The following is a 25730-nucleotide window of genomic DNA, read 5'->3' as shown; positions in this document are numbered from 1 at the left end:
ATCTTCCTGAATATACCCGTGAATTCCAGAGAATTTGGTTTTTTGCTGGGATTTTAGAAACTCTGCCTTTTTCTAGTGCTCCTTAACTTTTGGGGCCAGTTAAAGAGGAGTAGATCACTTCATGGGGTACTTCTGCAACCTTAAAAACCTGCCTAAAGCCACAAGTTCTGTTCATAAAACAACAATTCCCCCCATTAATTCCTTGAATCCAGACCCTGTGCTAACGTGGCCTTGTTTGGGATGAACACACACTTCAGCTGTTTTCAAGGAAGAGGAGTTAGGGAGGATTTAAACACATTTCTGAGGGGAAAGATTTTGAATTTTATACCAACATACCGTGTTTTTAATTACTATTTTCATATTAAATATTTATAATAACAGCTTAACACTAAGAATCCATATTAAATTACGTTTTAAGAGGTTTATTGGCTTTTTGGTGCTTAGTGAAACAGCGAGTTCCATTTCCTGGCTTTCATATATTGATGTTATCTTTTAACGTCCCTCATCACCTTCATTTCCAAGGACCTTTTCCATTCCAGATCACTGGAGAAATGTCAAAATCTTCTCCTCCCTTTCCTTCCCTGCTCCAAGTGACATCTCCATGCCTTGTTTTGGGAACACTTTATGCAGCCACAGTTGAACCTGCAGGTGAATCAGTTCAAACAGAATTATCCCAGGAAAATTCTTTGGAATCAAAGCTCTTTTTTTCCCTGAGTTTTCACTACTTCACTGCTCATACCCCTGAAATCAAGGCTGGATTTGCATTTCCCATTGCACTTCAATTCTGGCACCTTCAAGAAATTCTTCAGTTTCCAGAATAATTCTTAAATTTCCAGGATAATTCTTCAATTTCCAGGATGACACCTCCCTGAGGTGTTTTTAGCTGGTGAAAAAAGGGCTTTTTTTACATTACAGGCCTTTGTAAAAACGACCACTTGGCATCACAGCACTTGAGACTTTTCAAAACCACCTGCCAAGAAACACAAGTGTTAAAACTGAAGTCTATAAACTTATAAATTTTAAAAATAGGGGTTTTTCCCCCCAGTTTTCCCCAGGACAACCCTTTCTTCCCAGCGCTCTCATCCCAGTCCCATCCCTGCTGTGCTGGAATTCAATCCTTACTGACATTAAGGATTAATAAACTGCAGATCCTTAAATTAATAAACTGCATTAATCCAGAGCATCTCAGGGCCGGGCCTTTTAATCCCAGGAGAGCCCAATAAACCCCTCAGGATTTATTCCAAAGGATTTGATGCTCCCCTTGTTCCACGGAGGCATTTTTTGGGAGCTGGGCTTGTTTTCTGGGAGCTGGGCTTTTTTTTTGGGAGCTGGGCCCGTTTTTTGGGAGCTGGGCCTGTTTTTTGGGAACTGGGCTCATTTTTTGGGAGCTGGGCCCGTTTTTGGGAGCTGGGCTCATTTTCTGGGAGCTGGGCCCGTTTTCTGGGAGTTGGGCCCATTTTTTGGGAGCTGGACCCGTTTTTTGGGAGCTGGGCTCATTTTCTGGGAGCTGGGCTTGTTTTTTGGGAGCTGGGCTTGTTTTTTGGGAGCTAGGCTTGTTTTTTGGGAGCTGGGCCCTCAGGGCATCTGCCTCATTAACTGCTAATTAGCGAAGATTTAGCAGAATAAACAAAAATCCCTCCCTGAGCCCCTTTTCCACAGGCCCAGCCCTGCAGGATTTGCTGCTCCAGAGGCTTGGGATGGAATAAAACCCCGGCCAGGCCCAGCTCTCCCTGTCCCGCCACCGCCACCGACATTCCAAGGGGGAAAAAACCCAGGAAGAGATGATGAAATTCTGGGAAAAGCTCCATTTTCGTCTTTATTGGCACATTTTCCAAGGCCTGGGGAGCTTTTTAGGGATTACAGGGGGATGAAGGAAGCTCTGGGAATGTTGGGATGGCGGCAAATATTCCCAAACAAAAGGCCAATGTGTGTTGCTACGATCCCAAGTCAAGCTGTTCTTTGGATTGTTGTAGTATTTTTTTCCCCGGCTCCTTTTTAGCTTTCCTTCTGTGTCCCTCTCGTGGTAACTGAGCAGAAGTGTCTCATCTGCAGTGGAATAACTTAATTCACAGCCTTCCAACCATTTTTTCCCTGCACTTTCAGTGCTTTTTTTGTTTTGTTTTGTTTTTAAATAATAAAATAGATTTGCTTGAAATTTTGCCAGTATAAAAGAGAAATATTTTCTTATTAAAAAAAAAAAAAAAACCAAAACAACACAGGTATTCTTTTCCATTTATTACTATTCAGGTGGGGTAGAAGTTTAAGGAATTTTCATCTGAAGATTTGTTTCCAAGGTCAGGACAGGCCTTGGAGCAACCTGGGATAGTGGAAGGTGTGGAAAGGTGTGAAAGGGGTGGAACTGGATGAGCTTTAAGGTCCTTCCCACCCAAACCATCCTGAGATCCTCTAAGTTTTAAAACACTCTGAGCTCCTGGACATGAAATAAAAAGAGATGAAATAGAGAAGTGAGAGAAACAAGATTAAATGTGCAGAATAAATGTCCTAACTGCATTTCTTGCTCTATAATATCGATTTATTGCTGGCCCAGCCCTTGCTCAGCTGGGATGTTGAACGTTCCCAAAGCTCCTTCCTCCACATCTGGGCTCTGGTCCCCCCTGATTTCCCTCTTCCACACTTTCCACTATCCCAGGTTGCTCCAAGCCCCGTCCTGGCCTTGGAAACAAGTCTCCAAATGAAAATTCCTTAAAATTTCCCCTCACCTGCACAGCGATAAATGGAAGAGCAAAGAATAACTGCGTTGGGATTTTTTTTTTTTAATAAAAAAAATTTATCTTCTATATCGACAAAATTTCAATCAAATCTATTTTATTATTAAAAAAACAAAAAAGCCCTGAAACTGCGGGAATAAAAATTGGAAGGCTGCGAATTAGTTATTCCACTGCGGATTGGCTGCTACACCCGTCACTCAAAACTAAGCCCCGCCTCCCGCCTGTGTGGGCGGGCCCCACCCACCTCGAAGACCAATTGGCTGCCGCACCTGTCATTCAGAACCAAGCCCCGCCTCCCGTCTGTGTGGGCGGATCACACCCACCCCCGCCCCTGCTCGAAGACCTATTGGCCGCCGCTCCCGTCACTCAGCCCCAAACCCCGCCCCTCCCCTCCGCCATCTCATTGCCAACCACCCTCACGCCCCGCCCTCCCCGCTCAACTCCCCAACCCATTGGCCGCCTCTCCCATCACTCACCGCCAAAACCCCGCCCCCCTCCTCGCTGCCTCTGTGTGTGCGTGCGAGCGCGCCCCCTGCCGGCCGTTAGGGGGCGCCGCCGCCGCCGCCGTGCGTGTGGCGTCACCCCCCGCTCCCCCCCCCCCGCGCCCGCGTCACCGCTCCGGGCCTGGCGCGCGCGGCGGCCGCGGCCGCACCGACCCCCCCCAACCCCAACCCCCCCCGGCCCGAGAGAGCCCCCGCCGGGACATCCCCCCCCCCCCCTTCACCGCCACCCCCCCGACCGGGCCCCGCCGCTCCGCCGCCTCCGGGGGGGGACCCGCCCCGAGCGCCGGGTTCGTTTCTCTTGTCTCTGCCTTCTCTCCGTGTGTGTGTGCGCGGGTGCGTGGCCGGGGGGGGGCGGCGCGGCCTGGTGCGCGCGGCGGATCCCGCCGCTCGCGTAGCGCGGCCGCCCGGGCGCTCGCTGAGGGGGAAGGAGGAGGAGGAGAAGAGGCGCCCGCCCAGGCTCCGCCGCCCGCCGCCGCCGCCATGAGCGTGGAGGCGTACGGCCCCAGCTCGCAGACCCTCACCTTCCTGGACACCGAGGAGGCCGAGCTGCTCGGCGCCGACACTCAGGGCTCCGAGTTCGAGTTCACCGACTTCACCCTCCCCAGCCAGACCCAGACGCCGCCGGGGCCCGGCCAGGCGGGGCCGCAGCAAGGCCAAGGCCCCCCCGGCGCGGGGCAGGGCCCGCCGGGGCCGCTGGAAGCGCAGGTGAGGAGGGTTTTTGGGGGGTTTCGAGGGCCGGGGGGGGGGTGTCCGGAAGGGGCCCGGGTTGGGGTCGGGCTTGGGCGGGGAGCGGGAGCCGCGTGTGGAGCGGGAAAGGGAGCGACGGATCCCGCTTTTGCGGTAAAACGACCGCAAAAGCTCCATGTTATTTCAGTTTTCTTATTTTTTTTTTCATCTTTAAACGTGGCTTTGGCTGTCGAAAGTTGGGCGCTGAGGGGAGTTCGGCTTTAATTTATTATTTTTTTTTTTTTTTTTTTTTTTAACTTCTCCTGACTAAAATGCTGTTTTAAAATTTACGGGTTGCCTTTTACTGTTATTATTGGGTTTATCCCCCTTTTCCCCCCCCTTTTCGGCCGCCCTGCTTCGTTTGGGGTTTGCCCTGGAGGGACAGTCGATATTGGCCTGAGGTTTAAGTTCTGCTTCCTCGTGACTTAAAAACAGCTTTTAGGGCCTGTTTTTTTTCTCTTTCTTTACTATAACTCGGTATTAAAACCCATTATATTTGTTTAGCAGTTCACAAAAGCGAAGGGAGGGAGGGAATTTATGTTACATTTTATATTACACGCTCATAAGATGAGGGGCGAGACGTTGTCACTGCTACACCTTCTCTGTGTCTGTAGCAAAAGCGACAAAAACACTGAGAAACGTCCATATTTATAAAAAACTCCCACTTTTCTGCGTTTTAAAGACGGTGGAAAGCTCAGTTTGGTTACACTCGCGTTGTCCCATTATTAACAAGCAAATGCTTGCACATTATCCACGTGTTAAGGGCTGAGTTTAAAGAGGAGTTGAAAGTTTTAGGTAAGTTTTTTTTTTTTTTTATCGCGGAGCCGATTTGTTTTTGTCGCCTTTTGCTCGCCAGATTTGTGGCATCGGGGGCTGCGAGAGGAGCAAAGGGGCGGCAGACCCAGCGCTGGGGATCCACAGGTGCAGAGGGCAGGACTGGAGGGGTTTTTATCCTGTCCTGGGGGTTTATCCCGGGACAAAGTGAGTCACTTTTGGTGTCTGAGAGCGCTCGGTGACATCCTGGGTGGTGTCACAGGATGTGCTCAGGGCGGTGTGTTCAGAAGGCACAGCCTGGGCTGTTTGTTTATTTTCTTTTACGTTCACGTTTTGGGTGGAATTTCTCCACTTTTGGGCGTTGAGAGCTCAGAATTATTTAGCACCGGTAGTGGAAATCCTGTCTGTGTACAGACTACACATGAATCGATTTAAAATTTTTCATAAAACCTCAAGTTTTTAAAGCTTTAATGGCTTGTGATCACTCCAGAACTCCCCAGTAGAGAACATATGGCCAGCAAAAGGAGAAAAACCACCCCAAAATAAGCCCCATAAGCTAAAAGACCAGACAAGAGGATTAATAATTGGTTTTTTTTTTTTTTCCTTTCTTTTTGTCTAAACATGTTTGAAAAGCCTTTGAAGTGAAAAGGAAAAAAAAAATCCTAAAAGATCTGGAGAGCACATTCAGGTGCTGGTGTGTCTGGCAAAAAGGAAGGGATTTTATGGTTGTTTTTTTCCCTTTTAATCTATTTCTGCAGACTCTCGTGGTCATTCTGGTCCTCAATTTGACTTTAGAAACGTGGGTTTTTGGGGAGGGAGAAGGGATTTATTGCAACGGGGCCCTCTCAGAAGTGGAATAAGAATCGTTTCCTCCTGAGCTGGAGTCAAACAAACCCCCTGGATCTGCTCAGACTTGCCCTTTCAGAGGCCTCACGGGTGATAAGATCAGAAATTAGGTGTGTTTGGTGTTTGGTTTTTTTGTTTTTAAGAGGTTCTGGGGGAAATTTTGCTGCCTTCAACAAAATGAACTGAAGCTTGTTGTGCCTTTTGGCAGGGGGACTATTAAATGATGGCTTCCAAACTGATCACATTTTCCTTAATTAAATATTATTCCTGTGATTATAATTAAAGCTAATTAAATAAATAGGTGAAGCTGCTGAAGGTGTAAACTTCTACTCTGCTGTTTCATGCCCTGGTGTTTAAAAAAAAAAGAAAAGTAGTTGAGCAGTGCAGGGCACCTGATTTTTTTTCTTTCTTTTTTTTTTTTTTTTTAGGGAAATGTGACGGATTAGTCTCTAAAAACTTAGTTTATTTAGTTAATAAAGTTTATTTTGTATATTTAATTAATAGTTTAAGAGGCTGCTAAAATTGATTAGTGTCCAATGGACAAAAGAGAAAGGGCAGGCATTCCCTGCTGGTTTTAAGTCAGGAAACTGTATTCCCATTGTTTACCTCTAATGAAACATAAGAGTGGATTTGCCTGAATGTTTTAAGGTGAATTTAAAGGTTGCCCAGAGAAGCTGTGGCTGCTCCATCCCTGGGAGTGTCCAAGGAGCACCCTGGTCCAGTGGAAAATGTCCCTGCCCGTGGCAGGGGGTGGCACTTGTTGATCTTTTAGGTTTTTCCAACCCAAACCAATCTCTAAGTCCATGAAATTCTCATTTCTGCCTCGTTTTCCCCTCCTGAGCCCAGGCCTGTCCCAGCAATGCCCCCGGTGTAGATGTGGGAGCTGAAGCTGCTGGGGTGGCTGAAGGAAGCTGGGGTAGCCCTCAGGTTTTTTTTCTTTTTGGTCTAGACTCTGGAGGGGAGGCTGGGTTTGATTTCCAGCCCTAACAAAGCCCTTTTTTGTCTCAGCAAAATGACTTCTTGTTGCTCAGGTCCCATCTGGAAGCTGGGCCCAGGGTGGGGTGTGGGGGGAGAGCTCTCACCAAGAGCCACTTCCTCCTTTTGAAAGGGAAAGCAGATCAGCCTTCAGAGGGATTATCAGACCCTCCAGTAAATACTTCAGGGCCTCACAGCAAAGAATCCACAAACAATAACTCAGATTATCCATCCAAGTCCAAAAAAATGCCTGTTTTCCTAAGTATAATTCCAGGAGAATTCCCTGGGTTGGGCCCATCTGCAAACACATCCCCACGGCTGCTGGGGCTGAGGGCTTTGGTGCAAAAGTCCCTTTTGCAGCCCAGCACCTCCTGAAGTGCAATTAGTTTTCCTGTTCCAGCTTGAAATGCAGCACTTTCAAGTGGAAGTGCAGGAGGTGGATCCAGGTGTGCTCTCCTGGGCTGGGTGGGGTGTGTGAGCCAGGAGAGCCAGCGGGAACGGGGCTGGGAATGTTCTCTGGGCACTCACACCTCAGAATCCTGGGCTGGTTTGGGCTGGAAGGGACCTTAAAACCCGTCCAGTCCCACACCTTCCACTCTCCCAGGCTGCTCCAGCCTGGCCTTGGACACTTCCAGGGATCCAGGAGCAGCTACAGCTTGGATTTTCTTGTCCCCCAACCACTATTCCAGAGGCCAGAAAAGGATCAGGGAAGTCCCAGGGGTGGTTCTGTGGCACCTCAGCTTTGGAGCTGCTCAACTTGCTGTGCCAGAAGTTGCAGCCAACACTTGGAAAATAGAGAAGTTCCCCCCCCCCTCCTTCTCACACACACACACACACACAAAACAGTTCCTGGTGCCAGATTTTTAATCCTGTGCACATAAAGTGACATCACAGGAGGGTTGGGAACAATCACTTCCTCCTTGGGAGCCTGCCAGGGCCTCTGGCTGCTGCTGGATCTTCCCAGGACAGGTGACATCAGGGACATCAGTGACATCATCCCTGCCCAGCTGAGGGCAGGAGCTCGCCAGGGGGTCACCAGCACGGTCACCTCGTGCACAGCTACAAGGAACTTGCAGTTATTTCTTCATTTTCTGCCCTGAAAAGGAAAAAAAAAAAGCAAAACCCTAAGAAAACCCAAGTTTTCCAATTGTATTCTGGTTCAGGGAATCCCAGGTTTTTAGGAGCACCCAAGAAATGTATTAAATGTATTGAAATGACCAATTAAATTTGTCAGCTGGTGTGTATTAATAGTGTCTTTGGAACAGAAAAATGCACCTGTTTTGGGGTAGAAAAAAACCAGAATAGAAAAATGTGCCTGTTTCAGGACAGAAAAAGCCTGGTTAGTGCTGCTGCTTCTGAGGAATTCAGCTGAGCTTAAAGCTTCAGAATTCCACCTGTTCCACACTCAGCTATGAAGCTGTTGCCCTGTTTTCTGAGATGGCACTATCAATTTTAAGTGGATATATCCATTTAAATGGATATTTCTCTCCTCACATCCATGGAGAGAACATCCATGCTGCCCAGGGAGCTGAGATCATTTGCCTTCCTCACACTGGTGGCTTGTGCTGCTGCTGCTGCACCTCCTTTAGTGGGTTTTGGGGTGTTTTTTTTCAATTCCTTTTTCCCCTCTGCTGATGGTTCCTCTTGGTTGAGTCTCTCTGTTCAAAGCCATCCATAAAAAGAGCATTTAACTGTTTTACAAACACACCTCATTTCATTTGGAGGTAACAAAACTGAGCCCAGTCCAGTCCCCAGCTGCTGAGGGCAAGTGTGAAGTGGCTCCTGCTTGGTTTTAATTTTAACTCTGTTCAATTTTAATATTGAAACTGCCTGGCCTGGAACCCAAAGGAGACTTCCAGAGGAGTGAGGTGGTTTTGCTTTGCTTGGGAGTCTCAACAGCTTGAAAATGCTGCAGCAACTGTTTCAGTCAGATTTATTATTTTTCTTTTGACTAAAGGTTTGGTGTTCTCACTGGGGACAGTTTTCTTTCAGATATCTGATAAATTGCATTAAATCTCAGTGCAAACCAGTTGTTAAAATGCTGTTTTCTCAGACAAAGGCCTGGAGTGATTTTTTTTTATCCTCCCATTTGTAGATAAATCTCATCCAACCAAATATATTTCTGAAACATTGGGAGGGGTTAATACACCTGATTTTGCTGTGATAGGGAAGTTACCTCAGCACTGATTTCATGTTAATGTTGTGTAATCACTGCTGTCACTGTGGTGATCCCTTTCCCACCTTTTTCCACTCAAAATTAACATGGATTGTGACATACTTAACCCTCCTCAGGTTTTGGTGGGATCTTGGCTGAACAAGTCCAAGAATAAAGTGTCTGAGCACAGTTTTTGGGGGGTGCTGAAGGTGCTGAAGCCCCTCATTGCTGGAATGAAACCAGGACACCTGGGAGGCCCAAGAGGCACCACCTGGCCTGGCCATGCCAAAATCCAAGTGACATCCACACCCCTTTTGCTCCTTCCTGCTGGGAAATGTGCCCAAAAAAGGAGTTATTTTTACCAGGAGAAAGGCTGGGGGGGGGAATGGGGGTGCAAAACTTGCTGACCCAGCACCAAATGGTGCAGAATTCCCTGATTCTGGCATTGGTGTGTCAACAGCAACAGGAATAAGTGAGGGAAGTCCTGTACAGCAAAGATCCTCTGTTTTCAGGTGGATTCCTGAAATTTAAAAAAAAAAAAAATAGGAGGAAAAAAACCCCCCAAAACCCAGTGTTTGATCCTGCTGGAATATTGTTTAAATGGAATTCTGTTATGTAAGGCTGTGGAAAAATGGAACTGCAGCAAAGCAATCTCCTTTTGGCAACTTTTTTTTCCCCCCCTCACTTATCAGTTGGAGAGTTTAACTAATCCCAGGAAGCAGGAGGTAATGGGGCAGGTATTGATTAGGAGTTATGTAAGGCTGTGGAAAAATGGGACTGCAGCAAAGCAATCTCCTTTTGGCAACTTTTCTTCCCCCCACTTATCAGCTGGAGTTTAAATAAATATTCCTGTAAAACAGGAGCTGATGGATTGAGTCCATAACGTGTGTTTTTCGGCTCTTAGGAACATTTTTCTTCCCTGTGGAGGGTTTTAAAGGAAACACAGGCGTTTGCTGGGAGGAGCAGGGGTGGTTTTCCTTGGCTTTGGGGTGGTTTGGGGGCAGAACTGGAGCTCTGAGCTGTGTTCCAGGTGAATGGGCCCGATGGGATCCTGCAGAACGGGGCTGTGGATGAGAACGTGGCCAAGACCAGCCAGCTCCTGGCAGAGCTCAACTTTGAGGAGGATGAGGAAGACACCTACTACACCAAGGATCTCCCTGTGCATGCCTGCAGGTAAAACCCAGGCTTTATTCCCAGGGGGAAGGAGCATTTGGTGGGAATGAAAGGGAGATTCGGGCATTTTGAGACCCTCTGAGCTCCTGGACAGACTTAGAGCTGCCACATCCACTCCTGGTCAGCTCTGAACTCCCTGAGGGAATAAAGACAAGGATCAGCCACCCCAGGGATGGGAGGGTCAGCTCTGAACTCCCTGGGGGAATGAAGACAAGGATCAGCCACCCCAGGGATGGCAGTGGTGGGAGGGTCAGCTCTGAACTCCCTGAGGGAATAAACACAAGGATCAACCAATTTAGGGATGGCAGTGGTGGGAGGGTCAGCTCTGAACTCCTTTGAGGAATAAACACAAGGATCAGTCAACTTAGGGATGGCAGTGGTGGGAGGGTCAGCTCTGAACTCCCTGGGGGAATGAAGACAAGGATCAGCCAACTTAGGGATGGCAGTGGTGGGAAGGTAAGCTCTGAACTCCCTGGGGGAATAAAGACAAGGATCAGCCACCCCAGGAATGTCAGTGGTGGGAAGTATTAAAATATTTGTGCCTCAGAACAGAAGCTTGGCTCGTGTTCTGTGCTTTTCCCACCCCTCATGTTCCCCAGTCTTCACTTCCCCTTGTTTTTGGGCACTGCTGAATGGCTTAGATCTCATACTGGAATTTTCCTGGGAGCAATCACCCAGTCACTTCCTGGTTCTTTCCTCCTGAATTGCAGTTACTGTGGGATCCACGACCCTGCCTGTGTGGTTTACTGCAACACCAGCAAGAAGTGGTTCTGTAACGGGCGTGGGAACACCTCGGGCAGGTAAGGGGGGAAAGGAGGCAAATCTTGGCACAATTCCGGGTCTAGAGGGTTTGTTTGGAAGTGTCGTGGTGGCTGCCACTTACTCAGGGGATAATCAAAGCCTGGTGACTTAAAAGTGAGGGATTTTTGACACATTTCCTATTCTTTCACACCTCAAAACATCCACACACTGAGGAACCAGTGGTGGTGGGTGAAAAGAGCAACATCTGCCACAGTAAATAGATTTTATTTGTGCCTCTAATCAATTCAGTCGGGACTAAACGTGATATTCCCACGGATTGGCTACAAATGGATCTCCTCTCTGCTTTCAGCCACATTGTGAACCATCTGGTGAGAGCCAAGTGCAAAGAGGTGACTCTGCACAAGGATGGACCTCTGGGGGAGACCGTCCTGGAGTGCTACAACTGCGGCTGCCGGAACGTGTTCCTGCTGGGCTTCATCCCAGCCAAGGCAGACTCCGTGGTGGTTCTGCTGTGCAGGTGAGAGGAGGCCTCTGCTGCCACCTTTGTGCTCTCTAAAGGGCAGCTCTTGGCCTTCATTTTGCACCAAAGTACCTTTTATGCTCTTGTTTTGCCACCCCTTTTTCCTTGGGATGATCATACGGACTTCGGGGTTGCAAGCAGGGAATGCAGGAAAGGAAAGTTCTGTCGTGCTGGGCAAATATTGGAGTTTTATAGAGAAATATTTCTCCCAAAGGAAGGATTCCTTGGTGGGAGAAAGGTGGGGTTTTTTACCCTTTTTTTACCTGAGATTTTTCAGCTTTGGAGGAGGAACAGACCAGTCCAGGAAGTTACTCTGGAGTAGTGACTCTTCCACAGGGTGTCTTTTCTCTCAGCTCATGGAATCATTGGAGACAGCAGTAAATCAGGAATTGTTCTCTGACAGGTCCAGTCAGGTTTTATAACTGTATTTTAATTCAGTGCTGTCACTTAGCTTGTATTTGACAGTGGACAGTGTGTTTCTGTGGAATGAGTCCTACTTGTTTAAACAGCAGATGGGAAGTAATCCCATTTTCTGCTATAATGGGCTGTAACCACTCCCAAGGGTGTCATATTTGACATTTTAGATGCAGACATTTTCAGCCCTAGAAACACCCAACCAACACTTCTTACAACACTGACCCTTCCCAGTGTTGAAACAACAAACACAAGAGCTAAAAAACTTAATTTTCACAGCAGACTGGGGTTGTTTTGCCTTTTTTTTCCCCCATTTTAACCGAGATATTTGAGTTGTTTCAGGAGCCACACACTAAACCCAGTTTTACTCCTTCCATGTGTGTAATCATTAATTTTTTTTCCTTGTTTTGGTCGTGCAGGCAGCCCTGTGCCAGCCAGAGCAGCCTGAAGGACATCAACTGGGACAGTTCCCAGTGGCAGCCCCTCATCCAGGATCGCTGCTTCCTCTCCTGGCTGGTGAAGATCCCGTCGGAGCAGGAGCAGCTCCGGGCCCGCCAGATCACGGCCCAGCAGATCAACAAGCTGGAGGAGCTCTGGAAGGTACCTGCTGCCCCTCAAACACTGCTCAGCTTATCCCAAAGTGCCAATTCTGGGGGGCTGGGAAGGAGGGAAAAGCTTTTGACCACTGGGTAAGGCAGGGAAATACTGAAATCACACCCCTGGACAATGGGAATTGTCAGAGGGTTCAGTTGTTCAGAGTGAGAAAGCTTCACCTTTAGGTCCTTCAGCCATCTGAAAAAGCAGCTTTCCCCATATCAGGTCTTCCCACGTGTTTCTGCTTTAGGTGTTGAGCAGCTGGGTTGTTAATTATTGTTTTTTGAGGGGTTTCTCTGTACATCCCTTAGAGCAGGACAGACCTGGCTGGATTTAATGGAATGCCTTGGTGTAGCTTTTACACCTTGGTGCAACTCCCTGTGGTACCAAGGCACAAGTCCTGGTGTCACTTCTTTATCCTTCAGGCTTTGAAACGAAACACCTGTGCTTTAAATTCCAGGAAAATCCATCTGCAACCCTGGAGGACTTGGAAAAGCCTGGTGTGGATGAAGAACCACAGCATGTCCTGCTTAGATATGAAGATGCTTATCAATACCAAAATATATTTGGTCCTCTAGTCAAGCTTGAGGCAGATTATGACAAGAAACTCAAGGAATCTCAGGTAATTTGCTTGGAATTTACCTATTTGAGGGGGCTCTGGTATCAAACTCAGGGTCACTGTTGGAGCACAAAAGGAAGCTTTAAGTGGAATAAATATCTTAATTACTGGGCTGTAACAGCACTGTAATATCAGTGGGAGAGGAAAGAAAAATCCTCCAGCTGAGGTTTTTCTTTTTTTAAGAGCTTGAAACACTTGGGAGCTTCCATGTTTTTTGTGCTGGAAGTTTTTCTTTCCAAGAACAATGTTCTGTCCCCGGGGCTGCAACTTGAACCCTCCCTGTGTGTTGTTCCCCTGGTGACCTGCAGGACCTCAGTGGGACCTGCCAGTGAAACCTGAGTTCTGTGAGGTCATGGAAGCACTTCAGGAGTGTTGGGGAGGTGGAGGAGAAAATAACCCAGGTGCTGATTAGGGCTTTGTTTCTCACAACTCACTTTTGTAGAACAGAATTAACCTCCTGCAGATGGTGGGAGCTCAGTCCAGAGCAAGAAATACAGATTTCTGTGACACTGGAACACCAGGTTTGGGTGTTTTGAAGCACAGTTGGCAAACAACTCTTTAAGAACACAATAAACAGCTCTTTAAGAACACAATAAACAGCTCTTTAAGAACACAATAAACAGCTCTTTAAGAACATAATAAATGCCTTTTTTTTTTTTTCTTTTACCCTTAGACCCAAGATAACATCACAGTCAGATGGGACCTGGGCTTGAACAAGAAGAGAATTGCTTATTTCACTTTGCCAAAGACTGACTCAGGTAATCACAACTGGATTGTTTTGTGGGGGGTTTTTTTATACCTGGTGAAAAAAAAAAATCAATGTTTGAAGAACTGTGAGGATCTGACCTGGGACAGCAGGTGGTTCTTGAAGGGTTTTTATGGTGGGAGATGGTTGCTGAGAGCATTTTTTTCCCCTTCCTTTGCAGACATGAGGCTCATGCAAGGAGATGAGATCTGCCTGAGGTACAAAGGAGACCTGGCCCCGCTCTGGAAAGGAATTGGTCACGTTATCAAAGTTCCTGATAGTATCCTTTACTTAAATAAAGCTCAACCTGGAGCTGCAGCCTCTCCAAGAAGCCATTAAATAAATCCAGAAGTAATTCTGAGATAATTTCAGTTTGTCCTGGGGGGATCTTGCTGTCATTAAAAAAAAAAATGACCGGAATTGGGGAAAATAAAATTCAAATTGTTGCTATAGATTACTACTTAACGAGGTTCTACAGATTATGGTGATGAGATTGCCATTGAGCTGAGGAGCAGCGTGGGAGCCCCTGTGGAAGTCACTCACAACTTCCAAGTGGATTTTGTATGGAAATCTACTTCCTTTGACAGGTATTGGGCAAACACTTCAGAACCTGGCACGTGGTCGGTGCAGGTTCTGTGGGTATTTTTTTTTTCTCTTTGCCTCCAATGGGTGTTTTTGATCCAAAAAAAGTTGTGTTACTTTGACACCAGCAATCAGAAATCTCAGTGTGTGGAGTGTGGGAACACCTGCTTCATAGAGCAACTAGATTTTTGCCTAGAAATGGAAGCACCTGAATGTCTTAAAATGGTCAATTTTTCCCATTTTGAAGGCACTCTTAAGGTTTGCTGCAAATACATCAAAGGGGGGAATTCACCTCCTGTTTGGTAATACTTGAAATGTGAGAAGAAAAAACAGTTTTGTAGTTCAACTTCCTCTGTAGGGAAGTGGTGCCTGGTTTTAGTTGGCATTCCTGAGCTTGGAGTTGCTTTAACTGGTTAAAATTTCAAGGCATTTGGGGTCAATGGGCTTCAGCCACATCTGTACTGCATTTTGTAAGTTGGCTTATTATCCTGTTTTTAGGATATTAGAATTTCCTTTTATTAGTATATCCTATTAGTAGTAGTAGTGATATATCCTATTCTTTATTATGAGTGCAATTTTTCTTCAAATCTTGCACCTAAAATCACTGTCCCAGCTTCTGCCAAAGGCTGGTGTCCCTCTACACATTTTTCTGATTCCTTTGTAATGTTGACATGGAGAAAAACAAGCTCTGTGTTCTGAGAGTGTAATTTTTGTCCCTTAACTCTCTTAGTAAGTCTTTTCCACTGCTCTCTTTTCCAAGAAGTGTAATTTCAATTTGTGCCCGCTGTCTGCTGAACCTTGGCATGGGATGGTTGACTTGAGGTCACGCTGATCTCCCTGACTTATTTTTCATCCCTTCCCTCGTTCCAGGATGCAGAGTGCTCTCAAAACCTTTGCTGTGGATGAGACCTCAGTGTCTGGGTACATCTATCACAAGCTGCTGGGCCACGAGGTGGAAGATGTGATTATTAAATGCCAGTTGCCAAAGCGCTTCACAGCACAAGGACTTCCTGATCTCAACCACTCTCAGGTAACCCCCTCTCCCCTTTGCTACGTGAAGGATTTAGGAATGGAGGTTAAACAACTTCAACATCCTATGCATTGAATGCTAAATTAGCAATAAACCCCGTTTTTATAGGTTTATGCTGTGAAAACTGTCCTGCAGCGTCCTCTGAGCCTTATTCAGGGTCCCCCTGGCACTGGGAAGACAGTGACATCAGCCACCATCGTGTATCATCTGGCCAGACAGGGCAACGGGTGAGAACTGCTCTCTCCAAGTCTTGATGCATGAGGTGACTTTCTTAATGGAAGGAATCACCTTGATTTTAAAACCCAAACTCATTTACTGCCATTTTCTCTGAAGGCTTGGGCTGGGTTCAGCAAATACCCTTCCCCAGCTTATTATTTTCAGAGGGGGTGTCATTGCATGTTGTTTCACTACGAGTCTAGTGGAGGAAAATCTGCAGCTTGCTGAGCCTTGCTGGCTGGTGTTTCCCCAGGCCTGTGCTGGTGTGTGCCCCCAGTAACATCGCCGTGGACCAGCTCACCGAGAAGATCCACCAGACCGGGCTGAAGGTGGTGCGTCTGTGTGCGAAGAGCAGGGAGGCCATCGACTCCCCCGTGTCCTTCCTGGCACTGCACAACCAGATCAGGAACATGGACAGGTGAGGAACGAGCAGAACCCCCCTGGTTCTGGTGCTGTGAGGGACACGACTGGTGGATGTTGTCGTAGCTTGACTTTGCTCTTCTGTCCGTGTCACGATTAGTTAAAAATTACTTTCCCTGTGATCCTACAAACAGTCAGGCCCTAAAGCAAAATTCCTGATTTATTTATTTATTTTATTTTTTGCAGCATGCCAGAGCTTCAGAAACTGCAGCAGCTCAAAGATGAGACTGGAGAGCTCTCATCTGCCGACGAGAAGCGTTACCGGGCGCTCAAACGAACCGCGGAGCGGGAGCTGCTCATGGTGAGGATCCCCCTGCTCTGCTCCCCCCTGACCTGAGCTGCAGCTTGCTGCTGGAGCTCAGAGCACCTGGGGGGCATTCCTGGGGTGGTTTTGAACGCTGTCCAGGGCGGGAGTTGGGTGACTGGTGCTGTGTTTGTGCCCCAGAACGCGGATGTGATCTGCTGCACCTGCGTGGGCGCCGGCGATCCCAGGCTGGCCAAGATGCAGTTCCGCTCCATCCTCATCGATGAGAGCACCCAGGCCACCGAGCCCGAGTGCATGGTGCCCGTTGTGCTGGGAGCAAAGCAGGTGAGCCCCTTGCATTCCAGCACAGGAGGAGTTTCTAAATCCAGCAGTGACATTCCCCGTGTAGGCACACAGGGATGCAGAATTCTTCCCTTTTGCTGAAAGGCACCTCCATGGTACAAACCTGAACGACTCCGGGTTGTGTTAGTCCTGTCAGCTCTCGGTTTCCATGGCGTAATCTTTGCCTGGAACATTTTCTGCTCTTGGAACAATCTGGAGGCTGAATAAGCTTTTATTTCCAAATGATCAGCTGCAAAGCGAGTTGACACTAAAGGTTCCTAAGCCTTAGGTGAGACCTGAAGCTTATCACAAGCCAGACTGGTAAATTCCTAATACATCAGGCAGTGGTTTAAGCTGACAGAGGGTGGGTTTAGATTGGATATTCAGGGGAAATTATTCCCTGTGAGGGTGATGAGGCCCTGGCACAGGTTGCCCAGAGAGGCCGTGGCTGCCCCATCCCTGGAAGTGTCCAAGGCCACGTTGGAGCAACCTGGGATAGTGGAAGGTATCCCTGCCCATGGCAGGGGGTGGAACTGGATGATCTTTTAAGGTCCTTCCAATCCAAACCACCCTGTGATTCTATATATTTCAGTAGGATATTGCCATTGTTTTAAACAAGTGTCAGAAAATAAACTTTCTCTACACGCTCTTCTTCCCCACAGCTCATTCTGGTGGGTGACCACTGCCAGCTGGGGCCCGTGGTGATGTGCAAGAAAGCTGCCAAGGCTGGGCTGTCCCAGTCCCTGTTTGAGAGGCTGGTGGTGCTGGGGATCCGGCCCATCCGGCTCCAGGTGCAGTACCGGATGCATCCCGCCCTCAGCGCCTTCCCTTCCAACATCTTCTACGAGGGCTCGCTCCAGAACGGGGTCACTGCAGGTGAGCAGCCACTCTGCTCCCCCAGAGGCACTGGGGAGGTCAAAGACAGGCTTCTTACACCTGGGTTATTCCTTTGGAATGGAAAGAGTTGCCACTGCCCTTAGTTTGGAGTATTTATTTATGGAAATATCCGAGTGTTCCTGTTAACTTTGTTCCACCTGCTGTTCCCCTGCTCCTCAGCTGACCGTGTGAAGAAAGGCTTTGACTTCCAGTGGCCACAGCCTGACAAACCAATGTTCTTCTACGTCACCCAAGGACAGGAGGAGATTGCCAGCTCAGGCACCTCTTACTTAAACAGGTAAATAAAACTCAGACAAGGTAAAATAAAACCCCCCTCTGACATCCACACTCGGGTGCTGGGACACCAGGACTCAGGGCTGTTCATTCCCGTGCTCTGCAGCAGTTCTGAGCTAATAAAACCTCAGGGGTAATTAATGACCAGTTGAAGTGGCTCGTGGGCCTCTTGAACAAAAGCTGCCATGGAGGATGGTGCAGCCTGAGCTGCAGGTTGGGGTTGGTTTGCCCTGGGCTCCCTGTACAGCAAACCAGGAGAAAAAGGCACCAAGTGGGAGCAGTTCAGAGCTTAAGTGGGTTTGAATTGCTCTGTGGAGGAGTTTGTCTTCCTTCACTGGTTGTGTAAGGTTGTATAAGGGATGATAAAGTGCCTGATCTGTGGGATGAATAAACTGACTGCAGTTACAGCAGGAAATGCTGATCCAGTTGCATTTTGAAGCCAGAATTCCAGCTGCTCCTGAAGCAGAACCCTAAATCTTGGATTTTAGTGGTGGTGCAGAAGGGATGGGAATTTAAATTTTCTTTTTCCTACCCCTTTTTTCTGCACAGTCCAACTTCTTTGTCAAAGAAGGAGCTTAAACCACTTTGTTCCTCTTGGCTGTACATGTTTTGTTCGTGTGCCTGGAAGGGAAACCAAGACCAAGCTCTGAAAAATAACTGCTGAGATATTTTTAATCCCAGTCTGCTTTCCTGAGCAGCATGTGCAAGACTGGAGACAGCAGAGCAGATTGTGCACAAACAAACAGCACAATAATTGGCTGATTGACATTAAAACCAGTTCTGCATTTGAAGCTTTGAGATAAAGCACCTGAAGGATCCGTTTGCACGGCAGGTTGGGGTTGTTTTTGATGGTCTTGGTTATAAAAGCACACAGTGGATATCTGACTCTACCAAAAGTTCCATTTGCTGTTCCAGGAAGTCCAGTTGTGTAATTCTGAGAAGGTGGAGGTGAACCTAAGGAGAAATTTGTGTCATTCTGAGACCTCTGAGATGTTGGGTTTGGCCTGTGTCCCTCTGGGGTGAGATCTGTGCGTGGCCTGAGTCGAGAGGTGACAGTGGGGAATGTTCCTGAGCTGAGTTAGTCTGAGCAGTGCAGAATTGATCTTTTTATTGGAGTGGCCTCACAGCATCCATGTTCAAGGTCTTTAGACCCATTAAGCTGCAAAAAATGAGACCTAATGTGTCTAATCCTCCTCGGATAATCCAACCTCTCTCCCCTCTAGGACGGAAGCTGCCAACGTGGAGAAAATCACCACGAAGCTGCTGAAGGCTGGTGCCAAACCAGACCAGATTGGCATCATCACTCCTTACGAAGGGCAGCGCTCCTACCTGGTGCAGTACATGCAGTTCAGTGGCTCCCTGCACACCAAGCTCTACCAGGTACAGATGAGAGCACAGAGAAGCCAGAAAAGCCTCACAAATATTTTCGTTTTCAGTCCGTGTTGGATTTTTGCACTTTTTAGTTGACTGTGGTTAAAACAGAGCAGGGAGAGGAGTTTGGGAGGTGGTTGCAGGGGCCAGGGGAGCAGCTGAACAGGTAAAAGGAGGAAGCCCTGCTGAGGTCTGTGCTGAAAGGAAGGGTCCTGAGGCCCAGAAGGGAGAGGCCACTGGGGCTCCAGCTGTGGAAAAGTTTGTGTTTTGGATAAAGAGACACACAGGAAAACAAGCTCTGTAAATTCTGATGGTCATACTATTTATTTGCTTGGGAACATGTCCTCCCATCAGTGGGACTCCTCTACCAAACATCAGAATTAGTTGCTGCAAACAAGGCAATTATATGTTTAATCCAGTCTTGTTTTGCAATGTTGGGAACTCGCTCAGTGTTTTCACTGAAGGGAAACTTGGTGGAGATACTTTTCCCTGTGCCAGGAATGATCTGTCCCTGTGATTCAGGTTTCTGGGAGCTGGGAGCAGCAGTGCTAATTTGGACCTCTCTTCCTGTGGGGTTTAGGAATACTCAGAATTCTCCCTGGCAGCATCCCAGCCAAGGGCTGATTCCCACAGTTTGGGGGAAATGGGAGGACCATAAAGCAGTGAACACGACAGCAATTCCTCCTAAACTGAGGCTCTCTGTTCTCCTCCAGGGAAACTATTTCATGACCAGTGGAATTACCAAATCACTCCTCATTCCAAAAGTAACATTTTTGTCCAGTGATGGCAGGGTTGGTGCGTGGCCAGCACGTCTGGCAGTGCCTGTTGGTGGCAGAACTGTTTGGCTTCCGTGATTTACGTGTGTTCCTCCCTTTCAGGAAGTGGAAATTGCGAGTGTGGATGCCTTCCAGGGCAGGGAGAAGGACTTTATTATCCTTTCCTGTGTGAGGGCCAACGAACACCAGGGAATTGGGTTCCTCAATGACCCCAGGAGGCTCAACGTGGCCCTTACCAGGGCGAGGTAAAGCGGGATTGGGCACGGGGAGGGAACCTGCAGGAAAGATGGAGAGAGGCTTTGGACAGGGGCCTGCAGGGACAGGACAAGGTGGAATGGCTTCACTGACTGGTTAGGTGGAATATTGGGAAGGAATTCTTCCCTGGCACAGGTTGCCCAGAGAAGCTGTGGCTGCCCCAGCCCTGGAAGTGTCCAAGGCCAGGTTGGAGCAACCTGGGACAGTGGAAGGTGTCCCAGGGGGGTGGGATTGGATGGGCCTTAAGGCCCTTTCCAACCCAAACAATCCTGTGCCATCTCTCTCTGTTCCTCTCAGCCCAGGCAGTGTTCCCATTTGGCATCAGTAGTTTTCAGACTGTGTCCTTCCCCTCTGTTCTCAGGACAGATCCCTTCCCTGCTTCTTTATCCCTTCCAAAAAAACATTTTTGGACCATTTTTGCTTCTAAGGGATCTGATTCCAAAAGAGGTGATGTGGAATCCAACAGGATGTTGGTTGTCTCCCTTGTTTTCTGGGAGCTTTGGAACCCAGCAGGAGGTGGTGGTTGTTGGCACACACCGACGGGTTGGGCAAGCCTGAAGGAGGAAGTCTGTGACTGTTGAGAAAGTGGCTGCAGCAACCTCCTTCCAGGTGTTTTGTCATGCTGTGGAAAACATCTGCTGTAAACAAACCAGTTGCACCTCCTGCTCTCTTGGCTGCTTCAGCTGAGAGATGGATTTGGAGGCTGCTCCACCAGCAGCGTTTAATTTGATTTACAACATCGATTGATCTTTAACGAACTTAACTCGAGCTCCTCTGCTGCTGCACACAGGTATGGAGTAATTATTGTGGGGAACCCCAAAGCCCTGTCTAAGCAGCCACTCTGGAATCACCTCCTGAATTACTACAAGGAGCAGAAGGTGCTGGTGGAGGGACCACTGAACAACCTCCGGGAGAGCCTCATGCAGTTCAGCAAACCCCGCAAGCTCGTCAACACCATCAACCCCGTGAGTGAGCCCTGCTGCCCCTCAGGGCTGGCACAGGGGGCACTTGGGGGTCTATTGATTAATTATCAGTTGCAAATGGGTGGAATGAACAGTCCCCAGCACAGCCTCACACCCCTGGAACTCTCCGTGGCCTGGTTGGTGTGGTGGGACCCCGGGAAGCGGCTGCTTCAGCTGTCCCTAGGTTGGAATTTTGGGGGTTTTTAAGCTACAGAGTTTCCTGAGGGGTGAGTTCTGAGGTGAATGAAGCACAAAGGAACTGCTCTGTGTAGAAATGGCAAGCTCATGAGGCAGGTGGAACATCACAGCGTTGCTTCAAACCCTCAACCTGCAAGTTTTATACTTGATTCTTTAACATAAAATAAGGAATTGTTGGGGAGGGAGCTTGTCAGCCCTCAGAGGGCAGTGGTGTGAGTAGAACAAGGGGAAAAACTATCACCAGAGCCTTCAAATAGGCTGAAAACCCATCAAATGTTTCACACTTGGAGGGAGGCTGCCTGTAAAATCTTAACTCCTCGTGGTCAAGCTGCAGCTGAAATAATAACCAGAGGTTTTCCATGTCTTGGGACTAATTCATTTCCTCAACACTTGCAAACTGGACGTGATCTGTGGGGTTTTACTGGGTTTTTATTTCACTGAGGTTGCAGGGCAGAGTTTTCAAGGCAGAGGCTTTGTCTAACTCCCCTAATCCTTGCAGGGTGCCCGTTTCATGACCACTGCCATGTATGATGCACGTGAGGCCATTATTCCAGGATCTGTCTATGACAGGAGCAGTCAAGGTAAAGGAAATTATCAAAATTAGCACCTTTATAGATTGATTTTTTTTGTTTGTCTGTTTGTTTTTTCCCCCTAACTGGTCCTTGAGGTGTGTGGTATTTTACACACTTTAAGCTTTTAAATGTTACAAGAGCCACTACAGAAAAATATGGAGTTTTAGGACTGAAAATGTTCACAATCTGCCTGGTTTTTGCTCTCTGTATATATAGAACCCCTACCAGTCTAACTGGATGTCTGAAAAATGAGGGGAAAAAGGGAGCGTGTGAAGCATTTCAGGAATCTCAGATGGTTCTGTGGCAGAGTAACTGTGGGAATGAACATGTGTTAGATGAGCTTATGGAATTTTCAAGCGTGGAATAAACAGTGAACCAGAAATACTGGTGCTTCCTGGCCTGTCCTTACCATTTCTGGTTCATCCTGCTCACGAGCCTGATAATAAAAAGCAGGGCTATAAATTGATTTTTTTAAATATTCAGGATCGCTTTTCCTCCTCCTCCTTCCTCCTCTGCAGGGCGCCCATCCAACATGTACTTCCAGACCCACGACCAGATTGGGATGATCAGTGCTGGCCCCAGCCACGTCACTGCCATGAACATTCCCATCCCCTTCAACCTGGTGATGCCCCCGATGCCACCCCCGGGGTACTTCGGCCAGGCCAACGGACCCGCCGCAGGTACCGGGGCTGGGAGGGGGCAGAACCCCCCTTTCTGGGGCTGGGAGGGATCAAGGAACCTGTTTGCATGAGCCAGACTCCTCACTGCTGGTTGGGATCCACCCCTCCTTGCAGGACGTGGGGCTCCCAAAGGAAAGACCGGTCGTGGCGGGCGCCAGAAAAACCGTTTTGGGATTCCCGGGACGAGTCAGTCCAACCTTCCCAACAGCCAAGCCAGCCAAGATGTGGTGTCCCAGCCTTTCTCCCAGGGCCCCCTGACTCAGGGCTATATCTCCATGAGTCAGCCTTCACAGATGAGTCAGCCTGGGCTCTCCCAACCAGAACTATCACAGGTAAGCAGCGTTGGGGGAGTAGTCTGGTCTAGTCTGACCTTTTCCTGGGATTTATGTTGGTGCCTGCGGGCAGGCACATCCTTGTTCTGGCACTGGGGGAAATGAAACTGAAACCATTTCGTGCTCCTGCACATGTGTGACCCTCAGAGCACACTGGGGCAGAAAGGTGAAGTGCTGCATGTCCAGCCCTCAGCCTTAAAAAAAAAGCAGGTTTCACTTCGTTCCATCCTTCTCCTTGCGAGCAGGACATTAACTACTTCTCAGAGCAGGCAGGGAGAGGAAAACCCTCATCTCAGAGTTGGTCTCATTTCTAAGGGGTGCTATATTTTAGCAGTAACTGTTTACATTTTGGAAGCAGAGTATCTGAGAGAAAGAGAGGGAGGGAGAGTCCCCGACTCGGAGCCTTAACTTTGAGCCACCAAAACCCCCTTTTTGACGCAAATTCCGCACCAAACCGGATTTTAAAAACCCAAGCAGACCCTCAGACTTTAATCTGGTCCCCCAGGTGTTCTAAAAGCTTCGTGAGGGAGCACCTGGGGGTGATGAGGAGCTTTACACAGCCTTTCCCTTCCAGGACAGTTACCTTGGTGATGAGTTTAAATCCCAGATTGACGTGGCGCTGTCACAGGACTCAACTTACCAGGGTGAACGTGCATATCAACATGGTGGAGTGACGGGACTGTCACAGTATTAGAGTGTAAGAACCTCAGGGGGGCCCTCCTCTGCTTCCTCCCCCTCCTCTAAGCTCCTGAAAGGTTTGTGTGAGCAGTGCTGTCCCTAACACAGCCCCCCTTTTTTTGTCTCCTCGCTTCCAGGTTGAGGAAGAAGAGCTAAGCTTGCGTGGAGCTTAGTTCATCAGCATTTTATTCTGGGTAATAAAAAAAATAAAATAAAATGGATACCTGTTTTCCACTGCTAAAACTGAAGCACCACTGTGTGAGAGCAACAGGAGAAAGAAACCAACCAACGGAGAGAGAGAGAGAGAGAGAAAGAGAGAGAGAGAGAAAGAAAGGAGCGCGCGAGAGAGCCCACTGCTATAGCTCACTGAGACCAGGAGACCGCGGAGGAGAGAGAGCCCTGACGGACCTGCTGGCGCCTCGCTGGGAAGGAACTCACCCCAAAATGAGTGGTCAGCCGAGTCCCTGCTCCCCCAGTCACCCCCACGCTCGAGAGAAGGGCCTTAAAAAAAAAAAAAAAAACAAAACAAAAAAAAGCAGGTTTCACTTCATTCCATCCTTCTCTTTGCGAGCAGGGCGTTGCTACTACTTTTCAGAGCAGAAGGGGGAGAGGAAAACCCTCATCTCAGAGTTGGTCTCGTTTCTAAGGGGTACTATATTTTAGCAGTAACTGTTTACATTTTAGAAGCAGAGTATCTGAGAGAAAAAGAGAGAGAGAGAGAGGGAGGGAGGGAGAGTCCCTGACTCGGTGACAGCAAAGCCAAGCAGAAATCCAGCGGGATCCAGCTGATGCTCAACTCTGAGATGCAGGTTTTGTTGTCCAACACTGGCTCTGAAATCTTAGTTGTCATCGTGTCGCCCACATTCTGAACGGGTCTTTCATGACGAGGTGGTTTTAAAAGAGATCCTTTCAAAAAAAGGAGCACTGAGTTGTTTTTTTTTTGTTTGTTTGTTGTTTTTTTGTTTTGTTTTGTTTTTTGGTTTTTTTTTTTAAAGAAAAGAAGTTTGTCTCTGAATTCTTAGTGGTGGACCTGGGAGATCCTTGTTCTGAGAAGCTTATATATATAAACAAAAACAAAAACAAAAACAAAACAAAAAAAAATATTGTTTCAAACAAAACTTAAATTAGAGCACCAAACCTTGAGAACTTTTTTCAGTGTGATTTAAAGTTGCAGCAATCAGCCTCTTCTTCCTACATTGGATAGCAGTTAGAGTGAGAGGAGCCTGCGCGCTCGGGCAGGAGGAGGGTTTCAAAGTGTTTTCTGTCTGCTTTAATTGGCTACTGTCTGGACTCTACTCTGTGAAAAAAACAAGCCTTTCTGTCAGATGAACTTCGTGCTTGATAAGGGGATTGGGGTTCCTGTGCCCTTCGGCCCCTGGAGGGAAGATGCAAAACAAAAAACAGCCCCTGCTTTGCCCGCCGCAGATCGGGGGGAGAAGGAGCGGAATCCGGGGATTATTTTGGTGCGGAAGGAAAGACTCCACGGCTCCAGGTGGGACTCCTGGACAAAGCAGGCAGTTGGTGGAAGGTGGCCTCTGAGGAGCTGGGTTTAATTAGAGATAATGGGTCAGGCTTTGGCGTGGCTTCTTCGGTGAGGAGAGCAGGGAGGTGCCAGAGCCAGGTGTTGTTGGCAAAGCGAACCCGGAGCAGCTTTTTTTTCAGGTAGTGGCCACGGCCGTGCCATCCATGCTGGCTGATGAGTCAGGACTGAGAAGAACAGCACATTAAAGAGAAGCCATCCAATTTCTAAGTTGTACCCATGTCTTAACGAGTCGTATGGGAACACTGGGAGCGTTTTATTTCTGTCTAAACCTTTCTAGAAGCAGCAGAGAAGTGACAATTCCTGCAGAGCCCCCTTTTTACCAGACCCCTGAATCAGACTGACCTCTACCTCCCAATTGGCCAAGAACAGTAGAGAGTGACCCGCTAACCTGGGTGTTTTTCAAGTTGGAGATGAGTTAGCTTTATACTCAAAAGGGCTCCAAGTGTTTCTAGTCTTTTTTTTTGGGGGGGGGGAGAACTCAAAAATACCTCTCATATGAATGTACTTCGACGCCGTGAAAACCCCACTTTTTGTACCTGGGGGGGGGGCAGCCCTTCCATTCCTGTCCTTTCCGTGGGTTGTTGCCCCTGCTTTCCCAACCTGTTCTTGCTGTAGTTTCCCCAGGGTGTCTCCCCCCCACCCAGTGCAGCCCCCCCAGTACCCCAGGACACAGATTCACCCTTTGCCTTCGGTCCCGCCCCGACCGGAGTCCGAGAACTGCAAAAAAAAAACCAAACCCACAACCCCATTCTTTTCTCATCAAAAGCCTCCAGAGTTTAGACTTCTAAAAAAAAAAACAAACAGTGAAAGAATGGAGACACAGG

The 25730-nt window shown here is 48.1% G+C and overlaps 1 protein-coding gene and 1 long non-coding RNA gene across 3 annotated transcripts; one reads left to right on the top strand and one right to left on the bottom strand.

Annotated features, from left to right (window-relative positions):
* Positions 1–406: 406 nt before the first annotated feature.
* Positions 407–3874, bottom strand: LOC127461406 (uncharacterized). The gene is made up of 2 exons (XR_007900062.1): positions 3754–3874; positions 407–642 (listed from the first exon to the last, which is right to left on the bottom strand). It is a non-coding gene; the product is annotated as an uncharacterized LOC127461406 (long non-coding RNA).
* Positions 3386–25730, top strand: UPF1 (UPF1 RNA helicase and ATPase). 2 transcript variants are annotated; one of them, XM_051769199.1, is made up of 24 exons: positions 3386–3937; positions 9739–9881; positions 10592–10681; positions 10993–11160; positions 11997–12177; positions 12632–12793; positions 13464–13548; positions 13717–13815; positions 14005–14122; positions 14988–15147; positions 15256–15374; positions 15617–15781; positions 15970–16084; positions 16229–16372; positions 17032–17245; positions 17426–17543; positions 18763–18919; positions 19789–19931; positions 20732–20906; positions 21601–21682; positions 22192–22353; positions 22468–22685; positions 23260–23382; positions 23501–25730. In XM_051769199.1, exons 1-23 carry the CDS (start codon positions 3713–3715, stop codon positions 23377–23379), a joined length of 3363 nt encoding a protein of 1120 aa, XP_051625159.1. In that variant the 5' UTR covers positions 3386–3712; the 3' UTR covers positions 23380–23382; positions 23501–25730. The 2 variants fall into 2 exon arrangements, with proteins under 2 accessions (XP_051625159.1, XP_051625160.1); XM_051769200.1 differs by having other exon boundaries at positions 3389–3937; positions 14014–14122.

Source organism: Manacus candei, unplaced genomic scaffold (assembly GCF_025592945.1).
Source record: "Manacus candei isolate 608988 ecotype Guabito, Panama unplaced genomic scaffold, ASM2559294v1 h1tg000106l, whole genome shotgun sequence".
In the NCBI taxonomy this organism is placed as follows: Eukaryota; Metazoa; Chordata; class Aves; order Passeriformes; family Pipridae; genus Manacus; species Manacus candei.
This window is presented reverse-complemented; position numbering and strand designations above follow the sequence as displayed.